The sequence below is a fragment of the Trachurus japonicus genome, chromosome 13 (assembly GCF_045865225.1).
Source record: "Trachurus japonicus isolate A0001 chromosome 13, Traja_1.0".
Lineage (NCBI taxonomy): Eukaryota > Metazoa > Chordata > Actinopteri > Carangiformes > Carangidae > Trachurus > Trachurus japonicus.
The window spans coordinates 26,809,332-26,834,084 of record NC_140919.1 but is presented as its reverse complement, the minus strand read 5'-3'; the positions used below and the strand labels follow the sequence as shown (position 1 = coordinate 26,834,084).

Genomic DNA, 24,753 nt, shown 5'->3' with positions numbered 1-24,753 from the left:
AATCAGGAATTTTACAAAGCTATCTACCCCCTGTTAGGATACAACACAGTAGTCTTGAATCATCTGAACATTTCTGAAGGTGACAGCCAGATGTGGGACATGACCTGCAGTCTGAGGTAGACAAAACAGAGACAACACTGTCCCTTGTGCAGGTAACACCTCAGCAGCACTATTTAAGTCTCACACACTGGGGGCTGGATGTAAGGTAGCCAATAACCCAGCATACAGCAGTGGAGTCGTTCATGTTGGAATGTGTGGCTGAATAAGCTCGACTATTCAGGTGTCAAATAAAGTAAATCTAAAGAATACAAACAAATAGATAAAGTGGGAGGAAGAGGCTAACTTATTAATAAAAGGAGCAGGTGCAGACAGCACTGAGAGCTGAAAAAAGTTACTTCCAACTCCTGTACTTTTTCAAACAAACCCCTTTCTAATCAACACCCCAAAAAAGAAGAAAGAACTAAATCATAATAAGGCAGCAAAAATACAGTCTATATCTGTTTATTACAGCATCTATATTTGGGTCTGTCATTTTTGCCTTTAGTTGATAGGCAGGAAAGTGGGGAAAGAGACTGGGGGAATGACTGACCCAGTCGAGAATCGATCTGGCGATCACTGCATTGGGCATTGCTAACATGGGACATGCTATTAACCACTCAACCACCAAGCACCCTGACATTTCATATAGACCACTACTAGCCCTATGATCTGATTTTTTTTTTCCTCTTTTGTTTTCTGTGCTGCTCTATTCACCAAATAAAAAAGTGATAATGTGCATACTGATCCCCAGCAGTAGCCTACACTCAGCAGTGCTGTGTCTCTGTGGCTTGTAGATGAAGCTGTTTCCTTACATGTCTTATCCATTGGCCAAAAACAGACTGTTGCTCCTGACTGTTTACAGCCCGTTTATTGAGGTCATATTTTCAACTTTCACTTTGAGCTCTCAGCCATGTTTACAGATTTTCTTCTGCTGTCCATCTAAAAAAAATGCTCACCTGGTAGATCACATACTTTTGGCTCAGTCTTTAAACAGCAGTAGTTGTGGCCTTGTGGGTCAGGGTCTGACTCATGACTCTTCGTTGCATGTCCTTCCCTCTCTCACCCCAGCTTTCCCATCATATCAGTCTCTCACATAGACTGTATGGTCTCTCACTGCCCTCACTGAATCAGAGGCATGGGGGCACCACACATCTTTTTCATTTGTATCCACCAAAACACATATGTCACTCTTCCTACTAAATAAATCTTTTTCTCAATTTTTGTGTTATGTCACTATCACACAGCCTGACTGATAGACAGCTTTGTTCACCACAGAATAATTTTGTTTATAGAATGTTGAGGTATTCAGTCTGCATCTTTACAGAACAGACAATAGGGTTTAGTCGTTGATTGTCACATGTTAAACTGAACTTGTGTTATCTCATTGTTGAGGCATTTTCATCAAATCGTTATTAATGCTTTGTGTTTACTTAGAATCTGTGCCTTCGGCCAAAACAATGACTGATTGGTTCGTTGGCAGGGAATGGGCGGGGCTTCTGCTGTTGATTGGTTGTCTCTGGAACAGGGGGCGTGGTCTCGGCTGCCTATTAGTTAGTTGTTGGGGGAGTGGGCGGGGCTTAGTTTGAACCGGAGTCCCGCTGCAGAGAAAGGTATCGGGTTTCTTCAACACAGTTAGCATCAAGCTAAGCTAGTCCTCCATCATAAACCAGCGGAGAGTTTTAATAACCCGATAAACCGCCCCCCTGGTTCTTCTTATGGTGCTGTTTGCGGACCTTCGCCGCAGCGATTTGACTGTTTAATCCCTCCGGTGTAACGGCTTGGTTAGTAACCGTTCCGGGTTGGTCTTGGAGTAACTTAAAACTTTGTAACGTTAGAGGAGAAGTGAGGCGGCGCCATGGCAGACGGAGCGGACTGCTGCTCAGTCAACGCCGCGAAGAGGAAACCACCAGCGGGGAGGAAGAGCCGGCAGAGCCAGCAGAAGAAGACCTCCTGCAGCCGGGTACGAGTCCATGCTAACGGAGCTAGCTGACGGCTAACTGTTAGCGTCAGTGTCCGTTAGCTCAGCTTGTTTTACTAAAAGCAGCGTGTAAACAATCAGAACAAACGGAGGAAAGTATTGAAGGATGAGGTGAATTACACGGCAGTAAAAAGAAAAAAAAGCAGGCATGGCCAGCAGCTAATTAACTAACGGACTGTATCAACTTTTAACCAAGAATGCAAAAAAAGTTTTCACAGCAACAGGCTAATGTTTAGATACACACAAAGACGGGCAGCAGGCCACCACCACCAAAACCTGCTGACAGCACTGAAATCAAAAGTGGTTTATGATACAGCTCATGTCTAAAGGCTGCTGCATCTGAGAGTAAATGTCAAACAGGCACAATGTAGGAGTAACAATTAACAGGACAACAGATAAGTCAGGTGTATGAAGTCATCAGTCATTTTATCTAACACACACGGACTGTGTCCACTACTACTACATCATCATCACTACCTGGAGTTGTCTGAACTTTTTTATCCAGCAAGTTGAATAAAGTTAAGCAATTGGAAAGACTCTCTAACTCTCTCTAACTTTGAGGATTAGGTGTGAAAATATCAGATGAATGGAGTCTTCAAATAATTTTAATAGACCTGTCAAGGTTCATTATTTTGGTTGTACAGAGTGACACAGCTTGTTTTATTTTTGTTAAATGTAATTTTTCTTTTTTCAGTTTGTAGGGGTGAGGTGACAGCAAATGGCCAGAGGGGGACAGATTGATAAGATACGATAAACTTTATTGTCCCGTTCAGGGAAATTTGTCTTGGACACTGTAGCTGCGCCATAAATGCCTTGATGGCCACAATGACAAAAAACCTCAGCCATACTAACCCAGCAAACACAAGACATAACAGCATTGCACATATCCCATAACATAGCACATATTGCACATACATACATCTCATAAATTCACCATGGTAAGAGCACTATAAGAATTATTGCACAAACCCTTTAAGAAATTTGATGGTAGTTGGGATAAAAGAATTCTTAAAACGGTTGACTGTTTTAGATAGATAGATAGATAGATAGATAGATAGATAGATAGATAGATAGATAGATAAACATTAATTTAAAAAGTGCTGTAATACAAAGGTCTGAAAAACACAATCTAAAAATTAGATGTGTTATTGTGTATGTTTATGTTCCCCTCCCAGCAAAGGGTGAGGAATTGTACAATCTGATTGCCACAGGGAGGAAAGACCTCCTGTGGCGTTCTGTAGTGCACTTGGGTGGTCGCAGTCTCTGGCTGACGGAGCTCTGGCAGGATGCCAGTGTGGCATGCAGAGGGTGAGAGGTGTTGTCCATGATGCTTAGCAGCTTCGTCAGCATCCTCCGCTCAGCCACCTCCACCACCGACTCCAGCTCTACTCCCAGGACAGAACCAGCTTTCCTGATGAGCTTGTTGAGCCTGTTGACGTCGGCTGCCTTCAACCTGCTCCCCCAGCAAACCACAGCATAAAAAAAGACACTTGCAACCACTGAGTTGTAGAACATCTGCAGCATAGTGCTGCAGACGTTAAATGACCTGAGCCTCCTAAGAAAATAAATGATGTTTAATGATGTTTGTGTGTGTATGTGCTTTCAGGTGAACTTGGAGAAGGTTCTTGGTATCACCACATCCAGCAGCAGTGGTTTGACGTGTGACTCCAAATCTGGGCTTATTGCCTATCCTGCAGGGTAAGCCCCGCCTCCTCTGACTCACCTGAACTGGGTGAGGAGCAGGGACCAAAGAACAGCATGACAGAGGCACTGCAGGGTGTGATTTTGAAACCAAGAGTTTATGTCTGAACAATAGGACAGAGTAATTAGCAACATTCATCGCTGTGGGAGACAGTATTTTTTCATAAATAAAATTGAACCCGCTGATGTGATGTCCATCTTGTGCCTCAGGTGTGTCATTGTGCTGCTTGACCCGAAGAAGAACAAACAGAGACACATCATCAATTCATCCAGGTAAATGTGGCTGTATCTTTGTTACCTGCTCAATTTCTGGCGTTGTCTGTGAACAGAACAACATTCAAACAGTAGGATCACAATGGTGTGAGGGTTGTCGTCGTAGTGTTTACCAGGAAATATCTGCCCTCTTTCTCAGGAAGGATCTAATCTTGTGTGTTCAGTCTCCTCCTGTCCCTGCTTTCTAGGGGATTTTTTTTTTTTTTTTTTTTTTAGAAATATTCAATATTGCTTCACATCTTGTTTATGAATAACCCAGGTCTCATGAACTGACACTGACTCTGTCTAATAAATCAGCATAAACCCGGTTAATAACCGCTGTGTCATCTGGAAACAAACACAGACACCCGGCTCTTAGTGACCGGGCTTTACAGAACTTAACATTTTGAAGATTTGTGTGCAAGAATGGAAATATGACTGAACTTTGCAAATCCAGTGACAGTCCATCACATTAAGGCTACCTTGTAATTCATCTATCATGTCTGATAATTGCATCATCTAATGAGTCCTGTTAATGTTTCTGTCTGTGTTTCAGAAAACCCTTCAGTGCTCTGGCCTTTTCCCATGATGGAAAACACTTGGTCACGGGTGAGGTAAGAGCAGTGACACACCTCAGTCCGCTACTCTGTATGTGTGAATCCAGGCTCATGTTAATCATAACCATTGAAGACACAGACACACTTTCAGTAAAGTATAAGAGGAGCTTGTAGCCAGATCTGAAGGAATTTACTTGTATCTTCAGCACATGAAGGCTGTTATAAACCACCTTTAACAAAAAAAGGAAAATTTCAAGGTTCTATGAAATTTAATATACAAACATATGAAACAAACTCATTTCTATGTAAAGATACAGAAGAGTTTCTCTGGTCTCTGTTTTGGTATCTGAGCCTCTCCTCTGTGTGGCTGACAGTTTGGTCTAACGTCGCTGTGGTCTAGTGTGACACCCGGTGGCAGAGATGATGCTCTACAGAACCTTTGAATAACATGTATTTGTGTTTTCTGTCTGTGTGTGTGTTTTCTGTGTGTGCCTTTCAGAGCGGTCACATGCCCTGTGTGCGGGTGTGGGAGGTGGGTGGAGGTCAGGTGGCCGAGGTCCAGTCTCATAAATACGGAGTTTCCTGTGTGGCGTTCTCCACCAACAGCTGCTACATTGTCTCCGTTGGATATCAACACGACATGACTGTCAGTGTGTGGGACTGGAGGGTGAGGACGCACACAGTGACACAAAACACACACACACACACACACACACACACACACACACACACACACACACACACGTGAGGCTTCATCAAACACTTGACCAGTTTAGTAAACGACAGCTCAAACAGCTGTAACCTCCACCCGTCACCAGTTGTGACACCACACTGTTCATTTCATGCAGTAGGAGAACAACACATCCTCTATGTATTTCACAATACAAGACTTTCATCTAAAGTAACTAATTAACTTTTGACTAGACATCTGGTAAATTGATGACTGGAAAGTATTTTTTTTTTTTTCATGTGTTTTTATTGAGGAATTTTAATACACATACATTTGTTGATACGTTTCATGCTCTTTTCTTTTTTTTTTTTTTACTTATGTTCTTGTATGTTGAAGTCCATGATGGAAAGAATTTAGCACAAATGCAGTGTTTTACTAATTATGAGAGGATATTGTACAAGGATAGGAACAGAACAAATGAAATAACATAATGTCAAAGGAGCAATCAAAATAAAAGCACAAAATGAATTAACAGAAAAAGAGCACAACAGGTTCACTGGAAAGACCCCATCCCCAATAGGCTGCCATCTGTATATGTACTGAAGTGCTAGAAAGAACAATCATTATTTTAAGCCATAAATGAAACATGTTTTTTGTTTGCCCTCTTGATCTACATAACTGAGTCTGATAAAGGAGACTGATAAGGGACCAGAACAGGTCGCCTGAGGACCTGAGAATAGATGCATGTGATGAGTTTCTTTCATCAACATAGTGACATACAGGTTCAGAGACTTTGCTGGTAAATGTTGAAGTGATGTTTTGTTTTCCTGTCTTTGTGTGTGAGCAGAAAGGTTCGATCATTGCCTCCAACAAGGTGTCCAGCAGGGTGTTCGCTGTCTCCTTCTCCCAGGACAGCAGCTACTTCGTCACTGCAGGAAACAGACACGTCAAGTTCTGGTACCTGGATGCATCCAAAGAACGAAGGGTACCGCTCTCACCTCTGATTGGCCGATCACAGCTCAGCCTGTACCTGTAGTCCGAAGCAACAAAACCCTCTTTTTTTTCCCTCCTCATGCCCAGGTGAACAGCACAGTACCTCTGATTGGTCGGTCGGGGTTGCTAGGAGACCACAAGAACAGCGTTTTCAGTGGGGTGGCGTGTGGACGTGGCCGCATGGCGTCAAGCACCTACTGCATCACCAGCTCTGGCTTGCTGTGCCTTTTTAACAGCAGCCGGCAGCTGGAGGCCTGGGTCAACCTCAAGGTCAGTGAGGGAACTTTTCTCTATTTCTATTTCTATAAATCCCCTCCTGAAAATCAGCGTTTAACCTTGTTAAAATCCATATGATGATTTCAATAATAAAAGACATATGATGAGTAAAATAATGAATCAGCATCATGACTGAGTGTTTCCACTTTGAACTGCAGTGAACCAATGACAGTCTCTAGCTACATTAGGGACATTTGAATAGCTGCTAATATACCGTAGTGTTTTCCATTAGAGAGATAATTACCTTGCCACTGTGCTGACTTGTCTGCAGTGGCTGTGAGACAGACTCCACTGTGTAGAGAACAGCTAGCAAAAGAGAAAACAAGGCGAGCTTTTGTGCGCAGTCGCGCCTGCAGGAGAGTGCTACTGTTATTGTTCATGGTTATTTAATGTTATCAAACTGCTTTACATTTAAAGGGATAGTTCAACATTTTGGCAAATTGGCCCATTGCCATAATTGCTATAGTCATAGCAGTAGGTTCGTTACCTTTAATTGTAGGTGTAAGCTATTTTTAGTACAGCGGAGCGCAGCAGCAGGCTGCTCAGAGCTACGCTATGGAGGCTAAGGGAATTTCTTGGTTTCCCTCATTAAACTCATCAAATACAAAATCCCAAAACTCCACAGCGCTTTTGTAGACAAGTTGTGAGCTGCACAACCACCACGCTATGAGATAATGACGGAACGATACGGAACGGAGCCGTTTTCGAGGTAAATTCATACAAAACCGCTGATGCGCGTTGCGTTCAGGGACAGTTTTTCAGCAAGCAGTCTCCGTATTTACCCTGTATTTACCTCGAAAACGGCTCCGTTTCGTATCGTTCCGTCATTATCTCATAGCGTGGTGGTTGTGCAGCTCACAACTTGTCTACAAAAGCGCTGTGGAGTTTTGGGATGTTGAATTTGATGAGTTTAATGAGGGAAACCAAGAAATTCCATAGCGTAGCTCTGAGCAGCCAGCTGCTGCGCTCCGCCGCACTGAAAATAGCTTACACCTACAATTAAAGGTAATGAACCAACTGCTATGACTATAGCGATTATGGCAATGGGCCAATTTGCCAAAATGTTGAACTATCCCTTTAATGTATAATGTAAAGCAACTTGCATGCATTTAAAGACCATGTGTATGAATTGCTGTTGAACATTGATCCAGCATCATTAACTGCTTGGATGTTAATAACTGCTTCTGTTGCTGACAGACTTCGTCGGCAAGTTGTGTGGTTGTCAGTGAGGACTTGATCTTCTGCGGCTGTGCTGACGGTCTCATCAGAGTGTTCAGTCCAACCAACCTGCAGTACATCACCACCCTCAATCGACCTCACCGGCTCGGCGTCGACCTCACTCAGAGCGGGTACACATGTTGTAGATGTTGAGGAGTGACTGGAAGCACGGAGCTGCCCTCTGATCTCTCCTCTGTCTGTTAACAGTCTTTCACCTGGCAGTCCCGGTGCTCAGTACCCCGACACACTGGCTCTGACCTTCGACATCGCTGCCAAACACCTGACCTGCGTGTACAACGACCACAGCCTGTACGTGTGGGACGTTAAAGACGTGAAGAATGCGGGGAAGCTGTACTCAGCCCTGTACCACAGCAGCTGTGTGTGGAGCGCAGAGGTCAGTGACTTGAAGTACTACGAGCACCACAAGTACAGAACTACTTTGGCAATAGTGGGAATATAAGTAAAAAATACATGCTTCCAGAAACACAACCTACACTCTACATCACACAGAAAAGTCTCCAGTAATACACAAAGTGCTTTTATTGCTACCAGAAGAACATCAGAAATACTCCCAACACTACCAGCAACACTTAGAGCCACACCAGTAATACATCTATAACAGTGGCGGCTGGTGACTGAAAAAATTGGGGAGAACAGAAGGAACACCAGTCCATGGCGTCATGTTATTTTATACTAGTTGACTACTTATCCCTACTTTCTTAAATTCAATGAAAATTAAACAATGTCTTACAAGATTTCTTAAAAACAACATAATTTTATTAAATCCTACTGTTTTCAGATTAACACAGGCCTAATGAAAAAGACAGACATCATGGATGTGGGATGTATTTTTAAAAAAAAAAGTTATTTAATGACTTGCCCTAAGCTGGCTTCGAACCCAGAAACCCTGCTGCGTAGGCGACGATGCTAACCGCTTCACCAAGAGCCCACTATACCCTTAGCAGGTTGGTTAGCAAGTCTTTTATGGGTGAGTGAGTTTACCGTCAGTACCGCTGATCACCACACGCTGTCACTTCTCCTTACTGGTACCTCCTGACTGCTTCTCTCTGATATCTCCGAACAGTTTGTCCAGAAATCTGCTGATATTTCCTTTCAAATCGATGCCAGTATCGCTGAAAACTCCGTATTTCTTGTGCTAGGAGTAGCATGAGCAGCACAGCTGCGAGTGAAAGTTTGGCGAGAACTGTCATTGGACCAACCTGATGTCAGTCTTGTGTTCTGGTTGCTGATTGGTAAGGGAGGACGTCCTCCCTTAGAGCGTCATTTTACGTGTCTTAGCCAATCGTAGACCAGCATGAAAAAATCCTAAATGCATTGAGTGAATGGAAGGAGGCGGGGCCCCGAGGTGTCTAGAGGAGGACAGAAGCCCTCCGTCCTCCCCTAAGCCCCCACCTTCCTGTTCACTGCTCCTCACACAGACTACTCTGTCTCCTCCGCCTGCAGGCGGCGCTGTTGAGCTGTTTTAAGTGGATTTAGTGGATTTTCTTCCATAAAAGAGATTAAAAAATATATTATAAATGATTTGGTAAAGGTTTATTTCAACCAGTTACTCTTTCTTAAAAATATGTTGAGCTTCCTCTTGCCTTTCAAAAATAGAGGAGGACCAACCTCCTCTGCCTCTATGGACCAGCTTCCACTCTATAACCTCCAACATTGAAAGAGACACTTCCATCAATAACAGAGATGTCAGACCTTTTCCAGTACCACTAGAAATAGTTATATCAGAAATACTTCAGTCATGTCAAATATACTTGCAGTCCTACCAGAACTACTTGATAAATCCCAGATGTAGCCAGGAAAAATGTTACTATAATGATGCCAACAAATTTATTGAATTAAATAGTATAATGTGTGGTCTAAGAGCCGGTTCTGGTTTTTCAGGTGTACCCAGATCTGTCAGACAGCTGTCAGGCCTGTCTGCCTCCATCCTCGTTCTTCACCTGCTCCTCTGATAACACCATCAGACTGTGGCACATTGACCCCCCCACTGGACACAGGAACCTCTACAGCAACGTGAGACCAACATCACACACTCAGTCATGCACTCACATGCACACACACGCACACACACACACACGCACACACACACACACACACACACACACACACGTGAATACAGCTAGTTACAGAGTGTGTGTTTAATGTTCCAGGATCTTCTGAGGATTTTGTACGTCGGGGAAAACACACAACACCTGCAGGCAGAGGAGGCAGCAGGGGCTGATGGGAAGGCTGGTATCAGAGTGCTGGGTATCAGCCCTGATGGACAACAGCTCGCGGCTGGAGACCGCTGTGGAAACCTGCGGTGAGAAACGCACACATGCTCGCACACATATATAAACACACACACACACACACACACACACACACACACAATGAGATCTGCTGATGGTATTCTTCTGTTTTCAGGATCTTTGGTTTGGAGTTTCTGGATGAGCTGGCGAAGATTGAGGCTCATGACTCTGAGGTGTTGTGTCTGGAGTTCTCACCCACATCCTCAGGTAAGACCTCAGGTCAAAGGTTACACAACACTGTTATTGTGATACTGTTTAAATTAGATTTGTTTTGTGTCAACGGTGGCTCAGGGTACATGAATGATCATGTGATATGTGTTGCTCAGGTGTATTAACGGAGATTGAATTGGTTTTGCAATCCTAAATCAAGTTCACATGGGCTCGACTTGCCTCCACTTTAGGTTTAGGTCCTTTTCCATTACTTGTGTACTTCATAGTACTTCCTCAATGTGGGCAGGTTCGCCATAGCATGGTATCTATAGTCTTTCTTGCTCTCTTTTTTCACCCACGCCCCCATTCGCACCACACACACGCGTCTGCACCTCGTCGACCATGGTGTGGTTTTCTGCATAGTAGCCATACAACTCACATTAAAGAATAACGACAGAACAGATCAGTGGTAGCTGTTGCCGGTGTGTTATTAAAAATAGCGAATTTGATTCTTGTGTTGGATGGCCAATCAGTGGCCAGCAGTTGGTTGAAGCCACATTTTAGTATTGGCCTCGGCTCGGCTCGCTTGGAACCTCAGCTGAGGCAGTACCAAAAAAGGTACCAGGTACTATCCCCAGTGGAAAAGTGAAAAAATATATAGAGTCGAGTCCAGCTGAGTAGCTGAGGGCTAGACCTCTTCATCTTCTACCTAAACACAGGAGAAGAAACAGCTGGAGGGAAGTTGTAAGAGTGTGTGTCCCTGTAGATGTGACAACTGAATGATGTTGTCTCTTCAGGTGTGAAGCTGTTGGCAACAGCGAGCAGGGATCGTCTAATTCACATCTTCAATCTGGATAAGAACTACAGTCTGGAGCAGACCTTGAACGACCACTCGGCCTCAATCACTGCTGTCAAATTTACAGGTAAATACAAGGGTCCAGTCAATCCTGCTGAAGATGCCTCGGTGTCAGATCGGACTCATTCTACCTTTTTTATTAAATCAGTGTGTGGCTAATTAAGGAATCTGCAGCTCTTTCCCTGCTCCTTGTGTTCCAGGTGAGAGTCCAGAGATCCGAATGGTGAGCTGTGGAGCCGACAAGAGCATCTACTTCCAGGCAGCGGAGCAGGTCAGTCACACACTGATTTCTAAAGAAATGTCAGTGGAGTTCAGAATGATGAATACACACTCCCATGATTCCCTGTGTTTTGGTAACGGTTTGGTCGTCTCTGTCGTGGTCCAGACAAAGGAGGGTCTGTCATTCTCCAGGAGCCACCACGTGGTAGAGAAGACGACGCTGTACGATATGGACCTGGACTCCTCGAGAACCCATGTGGCCATCGCCTGTCAGGACCGAAACGTCAGGTAAATAAGCTTCTGACGTCTCCAGACTCTGTTGATAGAAAACACAGTCCCTGTACTGAATGGACAGCTGGTGAGCGTGTGTCTGTGTGTTCAGGGTTTACAACGTGGAAACTGGGAAGCTAAAAAAGTGTTTGAAGGGCTCCTCCAGTGATGAAGGAGCTCTGCTGAAGGTGAGCATTTTCATCTACTGGATCCCACTGATACCAATCATTTTCAGTCCTGGTATTTCACAGTTTGGCCTCAGTTAACCTGGAAAACTATTAAATGAAAAGTTTATAACATGGCATGATCAGGTTTTTCTGTCAGAAGCTCCAGTTGGTGTCTGGATCTATGATGTGATTAGCTAATATTTAGTGTTGTGTTCAGGTTCAGATGGATGTGTCGGGGAGTTTCTTTGCCACCAGCTGTTCTGACAAAAACATTGCAATCTTTGATTACGAGTCAGGAGAATGTGTCGCCACCCTGTTTGGCCATTCAGGTGAGTAAATCCAGCTCAGCTCCTGTGGCTCTGTTTTAATCATTTGAAGCCTGTGGCACCACCCTGTGTTCATGTCTTTTTTTCTTTTTTGTCACTGGCTGCAACAGGTACATTATTGCAAGGCTTGTACTTAATTAAGCAGTGTCATGTCATCTCCCATTCCCTTTAAAATCAGGCGCACGTGCTGTCATGAAAGATGAAAACAACAAAAAATTGTCACTGTTTCCTCAGAGATCGTCACCTGTATGAGGTTCAGCCAGGACTGCAGACACCTCATCAGTGTCTCAGGAGACAGGTAAACGGTTTTGATGTAAGGACACAGGTGAATTTTACTGAAGTCGGGAGGCAGATGAACTATACTGCTGTGGTGTGTGTGTGTGTGTATGTAGTTGTGTGTTTGTGTGGAAGCTGGACTCTCAGATGACGGCCACCATGAGGAAGAAGCGCGGTCTTGCACTAAAAGCTGCACCTGAAACCTGCAGCCGCAAACAGCCGAACATCAGGTGTGTAAGGAGGTTCACCAGTTCATCAGGTTTATATGAAGTCTGGTCTGTGTCTCTGAGACTGAACCTGGATCTTGTTGTTTCAGGAGGGAGACCTTCATCACTGTCCCCTCCTCTCAGCTGCCTCAGATGGAGGAGGAGGAGGGGGAGGAAGATGTTGACAGCAGGACTCCAGGTCGACTGGACTTGGCTCATGGTGAGGAGGAGGAAGAGCTAATCTTGACCCAGTCTGATTGTTATTTTCATTTTATCAAAATCATTCAGCCATGAAACATGGATGTCGCAACTTTACATAGTGGCAGTTTTCAGGTTTCAGACAAAGCAAATATCTGACTGTACTGTGAGTCCGTTGATTGTCAGAAGGAGATTATTCTAAACCCCAACCTGAGTCTTTGAATATTGAAACAGACATCAGAGAGAAAAAGCAGAAAGAGAAGAGGTAATTTCAACAAAACTTAGAAGAAACAAAAGGAAAGAAAGTTCAGACCTGCAATACTTTTTTTTTTTTTTTTTTTTTCAACTTTTTATTGGTTTCCATCGGAAGACATAAAAGACCTGCAATACTAATGACAAAGATGAGCAAACATCACATGACATTATTATCACACCTGTCTAAAGAAGTGCAGTCATCTCTCCCATAAACTGAAAACACCTCACTGTGCAAGCAACACATATCTAGACAGGAACCTCTTGTCAACTTCTCAAAACTTCCTGCCTGTTCAGTTAAAAAATTAGTCATTAATAGTCGGCTGGTTTAGTCATTTCTCTCCACCACTCATAGGAAGGGGTGAGTTTTTGTTTTCCATCCTTTAGCCGCCCTGTAATAAGAGCCAGTGAACAACACACAGTCTGCTGTACCTCAGTCTCATCTCTTCTACTGTGAAGCCTAATCGGCAGAGCTCTGTAGTATCTGTGTCAGGTACTTTGTGGAGGAGTGTTATTATTTTTTCTATAGACCACTTCGGCGTCGACGTCACAGTGACGTACTGGTGGCAGAAAAATACCGGAAGTAAGCAACAAATACACGTCCTGACCATAGGTCCTGACATACAGCTCAACTTTAAAAAGCAGCGCAGCTGCTTGGCTGCAGCACGACCCTAAGCTGTGATGATGAGCCCACATTAGAGGGTGAATTTTATTTAATTTTCGTAATCGCGGTGCAGAACAGTGAGTTTGGAGCTGACAAAAGGAGAGAAAAAAGAGAGTCGTGCCGTGGCGAGACCGGTGAAATGCTGATTAGAGGAGTGATCAGCGGTGACCGCCATGCTGACGGACCCAGTGGAAATTGGGGTGATACAACGACTGCTGAGGAGGAACTATAAAGAACTCAGCTGTGATTTAAACTAGGACCTAAAGTAGGTAGAGTAGAGCCGAGCTGTAACTGTGTAGTGGAGAAGCGGCAACACATGCGCGTCCCCTCAGATGCGGCTGCATCTCTAGGTCACTGGTGTGTGAGTGTGAGAGAAATAAAAGCTCTGACTTGCTTGGGCAGACGTTGTTTGGTGTCACCCGCTGATTTGTACATGTAGGCTACAATATCTAGACCCCGAATATAAGACGACCCGTCCTTTCCAACTTTTTTCGACGGAAAAAATATTCTTATCAGTCAGTGTATAAAATATATGTAGATATTGCGTGCATCGTTTAGGGATTTTTATTAAACATTTACTGTTTCATTCAGTGTAAACGTTAACACGTGTACACGTTCACCCTCTTATTCATTTATTTTGACATTCATTCATTCATTTTTACACACATCGGGTCATGAGCGGTGTCCCTAGCAACGGTCTGTGATGTATAGCCTAACAACGGTCTGACTAATACAGAAATAACAGACATGGATCCGTTAAATAAACTGTAATATACAGCCATACAAGTAGGCTACAGTTTGCTGTCATACCGTAGTTGATGGACTTGTTGATGATCGCCCACGCAGCGTTTTGTGTCCCTAGGCAGTAGCCTACGTCGGTCCGTAACACACAACACACTCCGTTGCTAATCGTTAACTTAGCCTACTCAGGTATGACAACCTGTTTTCTGTTGACAAAACATTAAAATAATCAGAGAAGGCCTCTGTGTGATCCATCTTCCTCTGATTTGATCGCTCTTGATGCCGGCTTTCCACTGTTGACACCAGATCAGCTGTCACGTTCTGCCACCAGTGAAGCCCCGCCCACAACATACGTCATCAATGTTTATAAACATAGAAATGGTCTATAAATTGATCAATTTAACATTTCCCAATGTGAGCCAGTAGGGTATAACATAGCACCCTGGATATTGATCTTCAGAAATATTTTCTGGATCATGCTGGGTATTGACTGGTATGATTGTCTGTGTTTCAGATGCTCAGCTGCTCCAGACCAATGGAAAACTTCCCATGTGGTTCAGAAAACTCGTCAGTCTGATGTTAAATTTCAATATTGACATTAATTAGTTTCCAGATAATCAGTCAGGTTTAGTCACATGTTGTTCGTTCAGCAGGGTCATGGTGGAGCGCCTGCTGTCACCCAATCAGATACTGAGCCTCGTCAGGTACGGAGTCGGTGGACGGAGCAGCTGAACCCTCTGACCATCTGCTCCAGCTTCTCCCCAAGTCCCACCAAGGAGGAGGAGGAAGAGGGGCAGAAGGAGGAGGAAGAGGAGGAGGAAGAAGACTTCCACCCTCAGAGTTTGGAGAGTATACTGGGAGAGGAGGAGGGGGATGAGGAGGAGGAAGATGGAGAGGGAGAGGAGGAGGAGGTGAGCACGTATGTACTGAGATCCTGGTGCTGAAGTGGTCCGTCTGCCCCCATCGGAGCATTGTTGATTTTCTGTCCTCAGTTGATCAGCTCGTTTCACGTTTCACGTCCAGTTTTCCTTTGTGCACCTGCTTTTTTCAAAGTACAAATTACTTTAGATTTTGTACTTTTTCCATTGCCACGACTTTAAAACCACATACTTTGTATACCCCGATGTAAAATGAAGTTTGCTCAGTCAGTCAGTCTCCCATGATGCAATGCCCCGAGCTGTGCTGATCAGATTTGTGACCGTGTGTGATGTTCAGGTGTCGCAGACTTCAGGTGGAGACAAGAGCAGCTACATCCTCTACCCCAACACCACCACAGACAGGTGAGACTACATCACACATCCTGTGTGTGAGAGTGTGAGACGTCAGATGTGCCTTGCTCTCTGTTTAATGACCACTGTCTCTTGTCTCATCAGGGACTTTAATGTTGAAGCGGTGACTGACCCTCAGCAGTCCCTGAGCCAGCTGGAGGTCCGAGGTCAGGGCGTGCCCGTGTGGAGCGCTCAGCTGAGTCCGGACTCTGCCTGCTCTGAGGGGTCTACAGGAAGTCTGGAACAGCAGCACGATGCCGGTTAGACCTCAGACTGTACACAGAGGACATGTTACATGCCTCTGTTAACATGATGTATTTATCACTCACAGAGAGATGATTGATGAGAGCATTTCTCCAGGTTCTTTCAGACAGGATGGGAGGTTTAAAGACCTCACAGAGTTTAATAGGAGTGCATTGTCTCACAAGCTAAAGGTGAAGATGGCACAGATCACATGCTCACACCAACGGGGCAGAAATCGGTTTTATTGACTGATCCAATCTAGGAGACCAATTATATTTTGTCGCAGTATGAGAGATAACTAAGAAATAAATTACTTGGAACACTGAAGGAGAAGAAGACTGTCAGGTTTCTGAAATCATGTTGATCTCGATACGGCTATTACACATCATTATTATTATCATATTTGTTGTTTGTTGTGTGTTTTGTTATTTATCAAGTCTCTCTCCTCTGTCAGACACAGACTCTCTGAGTCAGGGCAGCTCTGTGGGCTCTTTGGGTCTTGAGGACGACGATGACAGAAACTCTCTGAAGAACCACTTTGATACTCTGGCCTCCAGTTTAAACGAAGGTATATAGGAACCAGGGTTGCCTGCAGTGAGGACTATAGCTTCAACACATGGGGCGGGTGCTCTACCAACTGAGCTCAGAAAAACTCAGAAATGCAATTTTGCACTTACCTTTCTGCTGATATGTCCTCTAACATCAGAAAAATGCCACAGGAACATGTGAAAAGCACGAAAATCACGATTTTCATCGAAGGGGGTCTTTAAAGTGTTTACAGTTTTCATTGTTCAGTTCATGTCATGTAAACAAAACCAAGCTTCTCAGAGTACAAAGTAAGCAGCATCTCCAACTTTTTGAAAATGTAGATGGAATGAGACTTTCAACTCTGTTTTTGTTCAGTTTGAATGTTGAATTTAATTATTGATTAACTGAGAAAATAAAAGATGAGCTGAAGATAATAAAACATGACAGTTTGATAAGGTTACAAAATGTGAAGCTATGCGACTGCATGTTTGTCAGTGTGATGCACACTGGGTGTTGTAGTTAAACTCTCCTTCAGTTTAGCTTCTCCTTACCCTCCTCCTGACGTCCTCATTGCGTTCTGCTTACACATCCACTGAGCTCTTTGTGACCTTTGACCTTTCAGAGAGGTTTGACACTGACCTGAGGAATCTGCAGCCTCAGTCAGAAAAACACTTCCTGAACCCTCGACTCAGCATCTCCACCCGCTTCCTGTCCCGCTTCCAGGACAAAGTCAGGTCGGTGCCCAGAGCTCGGGCCGTCGTCTTTGACCTGAAGGGGTCGCTTTGTTTGTCTGCCAGTTGTTGGCATGGCGATGACTGTTTGTTATTGCTGTGTTTTCAGGGCATGGCCAAGTCGAGGTCCACCGTCTGTTTCCATCCCGACCAGGATTTCGGAGGAGAACGACAGCAGCTCATTGGTACAGACACGCCTGAGTGACACACATGTACACATGCACTTCATTGGCTGCTGCTTTTATTACAGCAATACATCAACAAGTTTGTTTAGGATTTTGTAAATTGTACAGTGCATTTTTTTTATTACATTGAGTAAAATGAGGATATGAGACAGATAAAATATTGTAAAGCAACGTTGTGCCTGTGACCTGTTGATGACCCTCTCAGTTGACAATATGCACATTTGAAGTAGAGGATCACTAAAGCTTCTGAAGCCAAATGTTTGTTTTCAGATGATGACGGAGTCGAGTGTCGACATGAGATCAGCAGAGTCCACTCAGAAAGAAAACAGCAGCAGCGGTGAGTCTGTTTTCAGATGACCAGCACTAATAATTGAAAAACAACTGTAAACGGCCAATGTGCAGGTCTTGTAGATTGGTGATTAGTAGTTTTACTGTGAAGCAGGATCTTAGTTAACCTTACTGGCCTTGAACAAAGCTTTGTCAAACTGGGCACTGGTGGGCCTTAGGTAGCGCTGGAAACAGCCATTATCCAGGTGCAGTCTCTGGAAAAGCAAACTGTGTGCACTTCTGCAGGATGTGACTCCTGGGCCAATTAATTTGATCAAGTTGCGTGACCACACAACATTGTCATTGCTTTGGTGTGTTCACGGCTTGGACAATAGCATGTTGTGTACGCATATGAGATGGAGTCTGGAGCAAGTCAGAGCAGCAGAACTGGTTCAACTTCAGTTTCACATCAGTTTGTGACCCAACAGGAAACATCTTAGATCAGATTATGTTTACACATTTCTTCTTATGTAAAATGAGCAGATGTGAAACTCAGACCAACCAAAGTGTGTGGTTTCAGCTCTGCTTGTCACAGCTGAGTTAAGTTTTGGTTTCATATTTCTGTAGTGTTGTTTTCTTCATGCAGTGTTGTTTAAGGTCTTGATGTAGTGCATTTATCACTTTACAACACTCTGTACAATAACAATAAAGTCTAATCTAGCTATCTAACACGATGTGTTGTCCAGTGTATAGACACCTGTACAACGACATTATGAGAGGACTAAAACATAAGACATGAGGAAAACATATTAAAAACAATAGTGGATCGATCGTCCGACCGGGGGGGGGGGGGGGCATTTGTGGCGCTTGGTCTTGATTCTGTGGCGCTGCGCCATACATTGGTCTACGTCTGGGAAACACTGTTGTGTCATGTAGAATTGAAAACAAATGAAGGGGCTCCATGGCGGACACTATGAATCTTAAGTTACTGCTTTATAATATTAAACAGCAGTACAAGAACAGGTGTGTGTGCGTTTGTGTGACCACAGTGAGATCCAGCCCTTTCGTCCTCCGTAGAAGAGCTTCCTGTTTGATACCCCATCAGCCCCATCCACGGCAAACACGCAGACGACACACTGTGGTTGTTGTCCAGTGCAGAAAAATACTTGGAGGTGTGTTTGTGTGTGTGTGTGTGGAAGGGGACACTCGGGTGTTTGGTGTTTTCTTCCTGCAGTCAAACTCACAAGGTGTTGGAGTTGGTGGTTACACCCACTCCCTCAGTGGGAACTTCAAAACTCAGAGCAGCAGAGTCAGAGATGACCACTGGTCCTGGAATCATCCTAGAAAAACAACAACCAGGACTAATGTCTCAGCTTTGTTTGCATTGAGTTATAATTGAAGGCACAACAACTAATCGCTGGTATCAGTATCATGATCAATGTTTTGATTCTTGGGATATGGATAGTTGGGATTATTTCATGTTAAGGTTGTGTGAGGTAGTTGTGCATATTCACTACAGGTAATGTGCTGATTCAGGATGGTAGATTGTGATCAGTGTGCTCCTAGTTGAGATGTTCAACCCCAGCTGACGGTGCTGCTGTTCACCGGCCATGAGAAGAAAAAAAAACCTGGTGAATAACTCACTATCAGTTTAAGTCAAGACTTTATGTAGAACTGAACTCAACCTACACATAGCAACACATGGCTGTGTCTGCTGCTGCTGCTCTCGGTTGGATCTTCACACTGGGAGTGCAGTGCTCATGATCTAATCCACCTACTATGCACAAGTATCTCACACTTCCCCAGGCAAGAAAAACCCAACTATCCCGCTTTATATACAGTTAGTGTAAGAAAAGGAAAACTCTCTGAAAGCCCAAGGTGACGTCTTCAGGCGTCACGTTTTGTCAAAATCACAAGTCCAAAATTTGATCAGAGAAAAGACTGAAACAGTTGTTTAATCGTTACTATTTGTTAAAAAAATATTTCTTAAAATAAACTAACGACAATATGAAGTCCCCCTCTGCTTCATCACATTTTCTTTTTCTCAGATTGATCCCACTCTCATGTCTAGTTAGCTCAGATTACCTTGAAGACTTAAAACCTTGCGAAGGTCAGAAACAAAAACAGTTGTAAGTCATTAAATTGTTTTATTCAGCACAGGTAGTCTGATGAGGCTGATGAGACCAATCAGAGGTGGCCATGGATGTTCACATGATCATTTGCAGAAGTGTCATTTATTGGAGTTGAAAACAGCAGAGTTGTATTGAACAGTAGTACAGCAGTAATGAACCTACCGTAGTAAAGGTTACAGGGGTGTGTTGGTGTGGATGTAGCCTGAGAGTGGGATCAGACTGAGAGTATTGACACTGGCCACTGGTCCAGTTCTCTTCATGAGTCGGTGACAGATCCCATTGGATCAGAGCTCAAAGGAACTTCAGCCTGGAGGTCACACCTGTTATAATTGGTCTGTCTTTCTTCAGTTTCTGACCTTTTTCTTCTTTAACCAATCAGACGTCACCCCCAGGACAGTGGCGGCTCACAACAGCAGCCTGATGTCTGCGGTCCAGCAGGGGCCATCGAGACATGGTTACCTGGGAACCACAGCCAGCTCTAGGGCCAAAGTGAGCCAGGACACCCCCAGCCCTGCCTCCATGCAGGAGGAGGGCAAAGAAAATCTGTCCTCCTCTTCAGAGCCTCAGTCTCCTGCCCCTGTGCTAGCTGCTGGTGTGGACCTCCACACTCCTACATCTGAACCCAATCAGGACCAGAACAACAGGTAACATCTTGTTCTACTTTTTTTTATGTATTTAACCTTTATTTATACAGGTAATCTCATTAAGACACAGGGTCTTATTTTAAGACACAATACAACAATTAGTTAAAGACAGAGAGACATACAATACAGACATACCTGTATATTTCAATAAAGACAGATACAGAGACGAATGTCAACAAATATATTAAATGTTTTGTTTATCTTATGTTTCCTCCTCCGTTTCACTGTTTGTTGTCTTGTGTCTGTCAGTGTCGCTCTGTGGCCCCAGAGCCCTCAGCACTGTGTACCTGCAGGAGACGGTCACGTACTGGCCACCCCCACCGAGGCCACATCAGTCCGTAGGACGAGCAGCTCTGATGAGGAGACGCCAACCAATCAAAACCAAACACTGCCCGCAAGCCCTGCCCCTTCTGTCACACCCACAGTCGTGCCCACCACCTGTGACATCATCACATCCACTACTGGCCCAGAAATCACCACCTGCTCCCCCTCCAGGCAGGAGGACTCTGCAGGGCTGACCAAGATGCAAATCCAGACTGATGCAGGTAAGACCATAGACTGTAAAAAGAATGGACGTAGCGTCCGTGACGTCACCCATTGGTTTTGGGGAGTCGTTTTTGTGACTCAAATATGGCGGCCTGAACAGCGCCATGTTGGATTGGCCGGCCGAGATCCCGCCCACTGGCCTCGAAGCAGCTGTCCACGGAGCTGCTCGGACCTGTCACTCAACGTTTCCGCGCCCTAATTGGCCAGAATTTTAACCTAATAACAGTAAAACGGTAGAGTTAAAAAAAAATTCACCCCCCTCAGAGTGTGTGCGGGGGTAGAAACTATCGATTGAGACAAAAAAACGTTCTGACACCAGGCTTTTAACATGTTTACTGAGGATGTAAAGTCTGCGATTTTAACATGGGGGTCTATGGGGAATGCTCCCTTCTGACACCAGCCCCCAGAGGAATTCGAGGGGATTGCATTTTTTTGAACGCGGAAGTGAGCTTCACTTCTCAGACCGACAACTGCCCCCTTGGGTAAGACAGGTGATCTAGCTGGTCCATACAGAGGGGCTTACAGGTTAAAGAGGAACTAAGCAGGATTCCTCCCGTGGCTATGCTACATTTTTACCTTAATTAAAAAGCTCCGGAGTAATTGTGATCGTTAACTACATCACTTGTGACTTGTTACGAGTGAGAACGGAGGCTCTCTGCCTTCACCTGGCCTCTCACGGCTGATAACCAACCTTGCAACATCAGTGTAGTACCTGGCCGCCGCTCCGGTGTCCCAGCTCTCGTCTCTGCACACCGCGACACAAACGCGCTCCGTAACCCCTGATCTTTTCATGACAGTTAAGACTACACAAACACACGCGCCGTAACATCGTATGTTTTATGTAACGTTATCCACTGCTCCATTTATTGACTTTTCGCCGGCTTCTTTGTAAACAGAAGCACATGGGCGAGAGCAGCGTAACCAAACAGCGGAAAAGCGAGCGGACTTGCATAGTTCCCCTTTAAAGGGAAACTATGTGTTGTGTATTTTGGGTTACACTAGGACCCGTAGTTGACATGCACCTGGTGCATGCTGGGTAACCTGCGCTATGTTGTTGTTGCCAGTGTAGCCATGGGCTAACAAGTTGCACCGCTACCAATAAATCTTTGAAGAGACGTTGTGGTCCGATAAATCCTTGTTATTAGGGATGTCCCGATCCGATCACGTGATCGGAAATCGGGGTCGATCACGTGGTTTCAGACTCGATCGGAATCGGACGTTACATCCCGATCAGGAATCGGATATATTACATATCTACATGTCAGGGTTTTCCTATCTGTCTAAAGCGAAGACGGGCCGCATGGGGGGCGTTCAGATGTATTACTTTTACTGTAGACGTTCGTCATGTGCGCTCATTACCCAAAGCGACGCGCATTCGGTGCAGCTTGCTTGTGTTTTGTGCATGGTCACGACGCAGCCACACACACGGTGTGTGTGTGTGGCTGCGTCGTCGCGGACAAGTAACGATATGAAATGACGGCGCTTGCGAGAGTGTGAGAGACGATCGTGTCACTGTGTCAGCTCACTGTTTGTTTGTGTGTGTGTGGCTGCGTTGTTTCACTGCTGACTTCCAAGCAGCTTGTTGTTGATGTTTGAGCGCTACACACACCTGCAGCAACAACAGTCACTGCAGCTTCTACTGAGAGTGAGTCCGACGTAACGCACGTGAGACCGACACACGGACCGACCGCGCAGATGTCGCGGACTCGCGGACATTGTTAAACTTCTCATACTGTTGAAAAAAAAACTACCATTGTGTTGCGTGATGGCAGATACAGAACCAGGTATTTATTTAAAGTTAGAGAGGGAGAAGGAGCAAGGTGAGCTGGGTGAGGGAGGGAGGGAGGGAGGGAGGGAGAAGGAGCGGAGTGAGGGAGGGAGGGAGACGGAGTGAGGTGGGGGGGGGGGGGGGGGGGCAGACAGGCAGGAGAGGGTGGGATCAGGGGAGAGAGGCTGGTGATTGAGAAAGACATGATAAGCTATTTTATTTTTGACCAAATGTTCTTGTTGTTGACTTATGGATAACGGCATTAATATTATACTGTGGAGCTACTGTGCTAATATACATTGAGAGTTTGATATTATGGCATGTCTTGCAATACTGCAATAAATGTCATGGGCTTGTTATTGAGGTAGAGTATTATTGTGAGATTGTGATATTGTTACATCCCTAGTAGAGCACAAAGAACAGAAAAATAGTGGGATGATACAGTTGATCTACATTAAAAACTTTACTGCATTGCCAAAGTATCGGATCGGGACTCGGTATCGGCAGATACTCAAAATCAAATGACTCGGACTCGGACTCGGGGGCAAAAAAATGTGATCGGGACATCCCTACTTGTTATATTAATAAAACGGAAGATATAACACTATGCAAGTCCAGTTGCTTTTCCACTGTTTTGCTAATGCTCCTCCTGTGCATTCGAAGCCTTTATGAGCCTTTATGACAGGTAAGACTAGACAAATATACACGTTGTAACACTGTATATGACACAACGTTATCTACCACTCTATTGATTGATTTCTCGCCGGCATTGTTGTAAACAAATGCACCTGGCCAGGGGGAGGGTTACTAAAACAGCGGAAAAGCGACTGGACTTGAATATTTCCCCTTTAAAAAGTCTCCCTCACTTCATTATAATGCTCCACCTCCATCCAAAGGTAACCCCGCCCACTGCTCATGGCCAACCTGTGGTGTCACAGTGTAGCATCAGCCTGAGGACGAGCGCTGTGTGTTCAGACTGATGACAAATGAAGCTGTTTGTTGTTGTTTGTCTACAGGAGCAGGTGCTGATGAGGAGTTACCCAGTCTGCAGCAGTGTCAGGAGGTCGCCAACGAGCTGAGACAGACGGCGAGACGAGCCGTCCACCTCTACCAACAGGTTAACTACTGACTCTTTGTTGTTTGGTTGGATTAGTTGTTTGTCAGTTCACTGATGACAACTTCTGTGATTCACAAGCAACAGATAATTGCTATATTTCTTTTCAAATGTCACAGATAGTTTTTTGTTCATGTCTCTGTCCTACAGCTTGGCATGCGTCCCCAGTTGTCGTGCGTCCTACAGGAGGCGTTTGATTTTGTTCACACTGAGCTGCAGACTGTCCAGCAGGGAGACGGGAGGGGCAGCAGCGCCCCCTCTGGTCAGCTAGAGGATGACAGGACGACGTCTCTGCTGGAAAAATACTCAGAGCTGCTGGTTCAGATGACTCAGAAAAAACTGAACAAAATCTGATCCAGGACCAAGGACTTGTGTACGTGTGCCGTGTACGGAGGCTGAGAGATGACAAATTTCACTGAAAGGTCAACCTGAGTGACAGAGTGCTGCTGTTTATTCAGCTCAACAACTGACAGATTTTAAAACATCAGTATTAATTTTCAAAGCACCTTATGTTTGTTTTTATGGCAGCAAACCGTTTTATTTGTGTTTTAATTCACAGTCACTGTGTTTGTACATAAAGTAGAGTTTTATATGTTTCTTAATAAATGTTAAATGACTCTTAAAATGTACCTTTCTCTATTTCAGACTTGACATGTGCTCATTTTCAGTGTCCACAGAATAATGACTTACTGTATTTCTTCTCCTTTTTTGTTTAAGAACATGGAGAGTATTCATGGCTGTAGCTCACATGATCTTGTGATCAGTGAGGTGATTTTACTCTGCCACAAAACAACAAACACATGGTTTAATTGATATTTGGCACAGGTTCCAACTAAAATAAAAAATATTTGAAAGCAGAAAACAAATGAAACGATCTAAATGAACTTGGAGATGAATCAAGTCTCGACTTCAAGTTTTTCAATCTTGAGTTGGCATCTGACTTGAAATTTTAACAGTATTTTTTAGATTTTTAGTAGAAAACAAAAATGAGGAGATATTGCCTTCA

The 24,753-nt window shown here is 44.4% G+C and overlaps 1 protein-coding gene across 2 annotated transcripts; it reads left to right on the top strand.

Moving 5' to 3' along the window:
* Positions 1 to 1,618: 1,618 nt before the first annotated feature.
* On the top strand, positions 1,619 to 24,401 carry wdr62 (WD repeat domain 62). 2 transcript variants are annotated; one of them, XM_085795613.1, is made up of 33 exons: positions 1,619 to 1,999; positions 3,624 to 3,715; positions 3,929 to 3,991; positions 4,527 to 4,584; positions 5,027 to 5,194; positions 6,045 to 6,182; positions 6,278 to 6,460; positions 7,664 to 7,815; positions 7,892 to 8,078; positions 9,587 to 9,718; positions 9,856 to 10,007; positions 10,112 to 10,203; positions 10,944 to 11,069; positions 11,203 to 11,273; positions 11,388 to 11,509; positions 11,604 to 11,679; positions 11,876 to 11,987; positions 12,219 to 12,282; positions 12,377 to 12,490; positions 12,577 to 12,686; positions 14,836 to 14,888; positions 14,972 to 15,244; positions 15,546 to 15,601; positions 15,695 to 15,849; positions 16,287 to 16,400; positions 16,983 to 17,094; positions 17,201 to 17,276; positions 17,547 to 17,613; positions 18,593 to 18,715; positions 20,055 to 20,319; positions 20,569 to 20,864; positions 23,650 to 23,750; positions 23,898 to 24,239. In XM_085795613.1, exons 1-33 carry the CDS (start codon positions 1,895 to 1,897, stop codon positions 24,099 to 24,101), a joined length of 4,212 nt encoding a protein of 1,403 aa, XP_085651739.1. In that variant the 5' UTR covers positions 1,619 to 1,894; the 3' UTR covers positions 24,102 to 24,239. The 2 variants fall into 2 exon arrangements, with proteins under 2 accessions (XP_085651739.1, XP_085651738.1); XM_085795612.1 differs by lacking the exon at positions 18,593 to 18,715 and having other exon boundaries at positions 23,898 to 24,401.
* Positions 24,402 to 24,753: the final 352 nt, after the last annotated feature.

Bases quoted from the DNA above. Each gene is read 5' to 3' on its own strand.
- wdr62 (XM_085795613.1), top strand. From the start codon at position 1,895: ATGGCAGACGGAGCGGACTGCTGCTCAGTCAACGCCGCGAAGAGGAAA. The intron at 5,195-6,044 runs GTGAGGACGCAC...GTGTGTGAGCAG, and splicing joins TCAGTGTGTGGGACTGGAGG to AAAGGTTCGATCATTGCCTC. The intron at 11,070-11,202 runs GTAAATACAAGG...CTTGTGTTCCAG, and splicing joins CACTGCTGTCAAATTTACAG to GTGAGAGTCCAGAGATCCGA.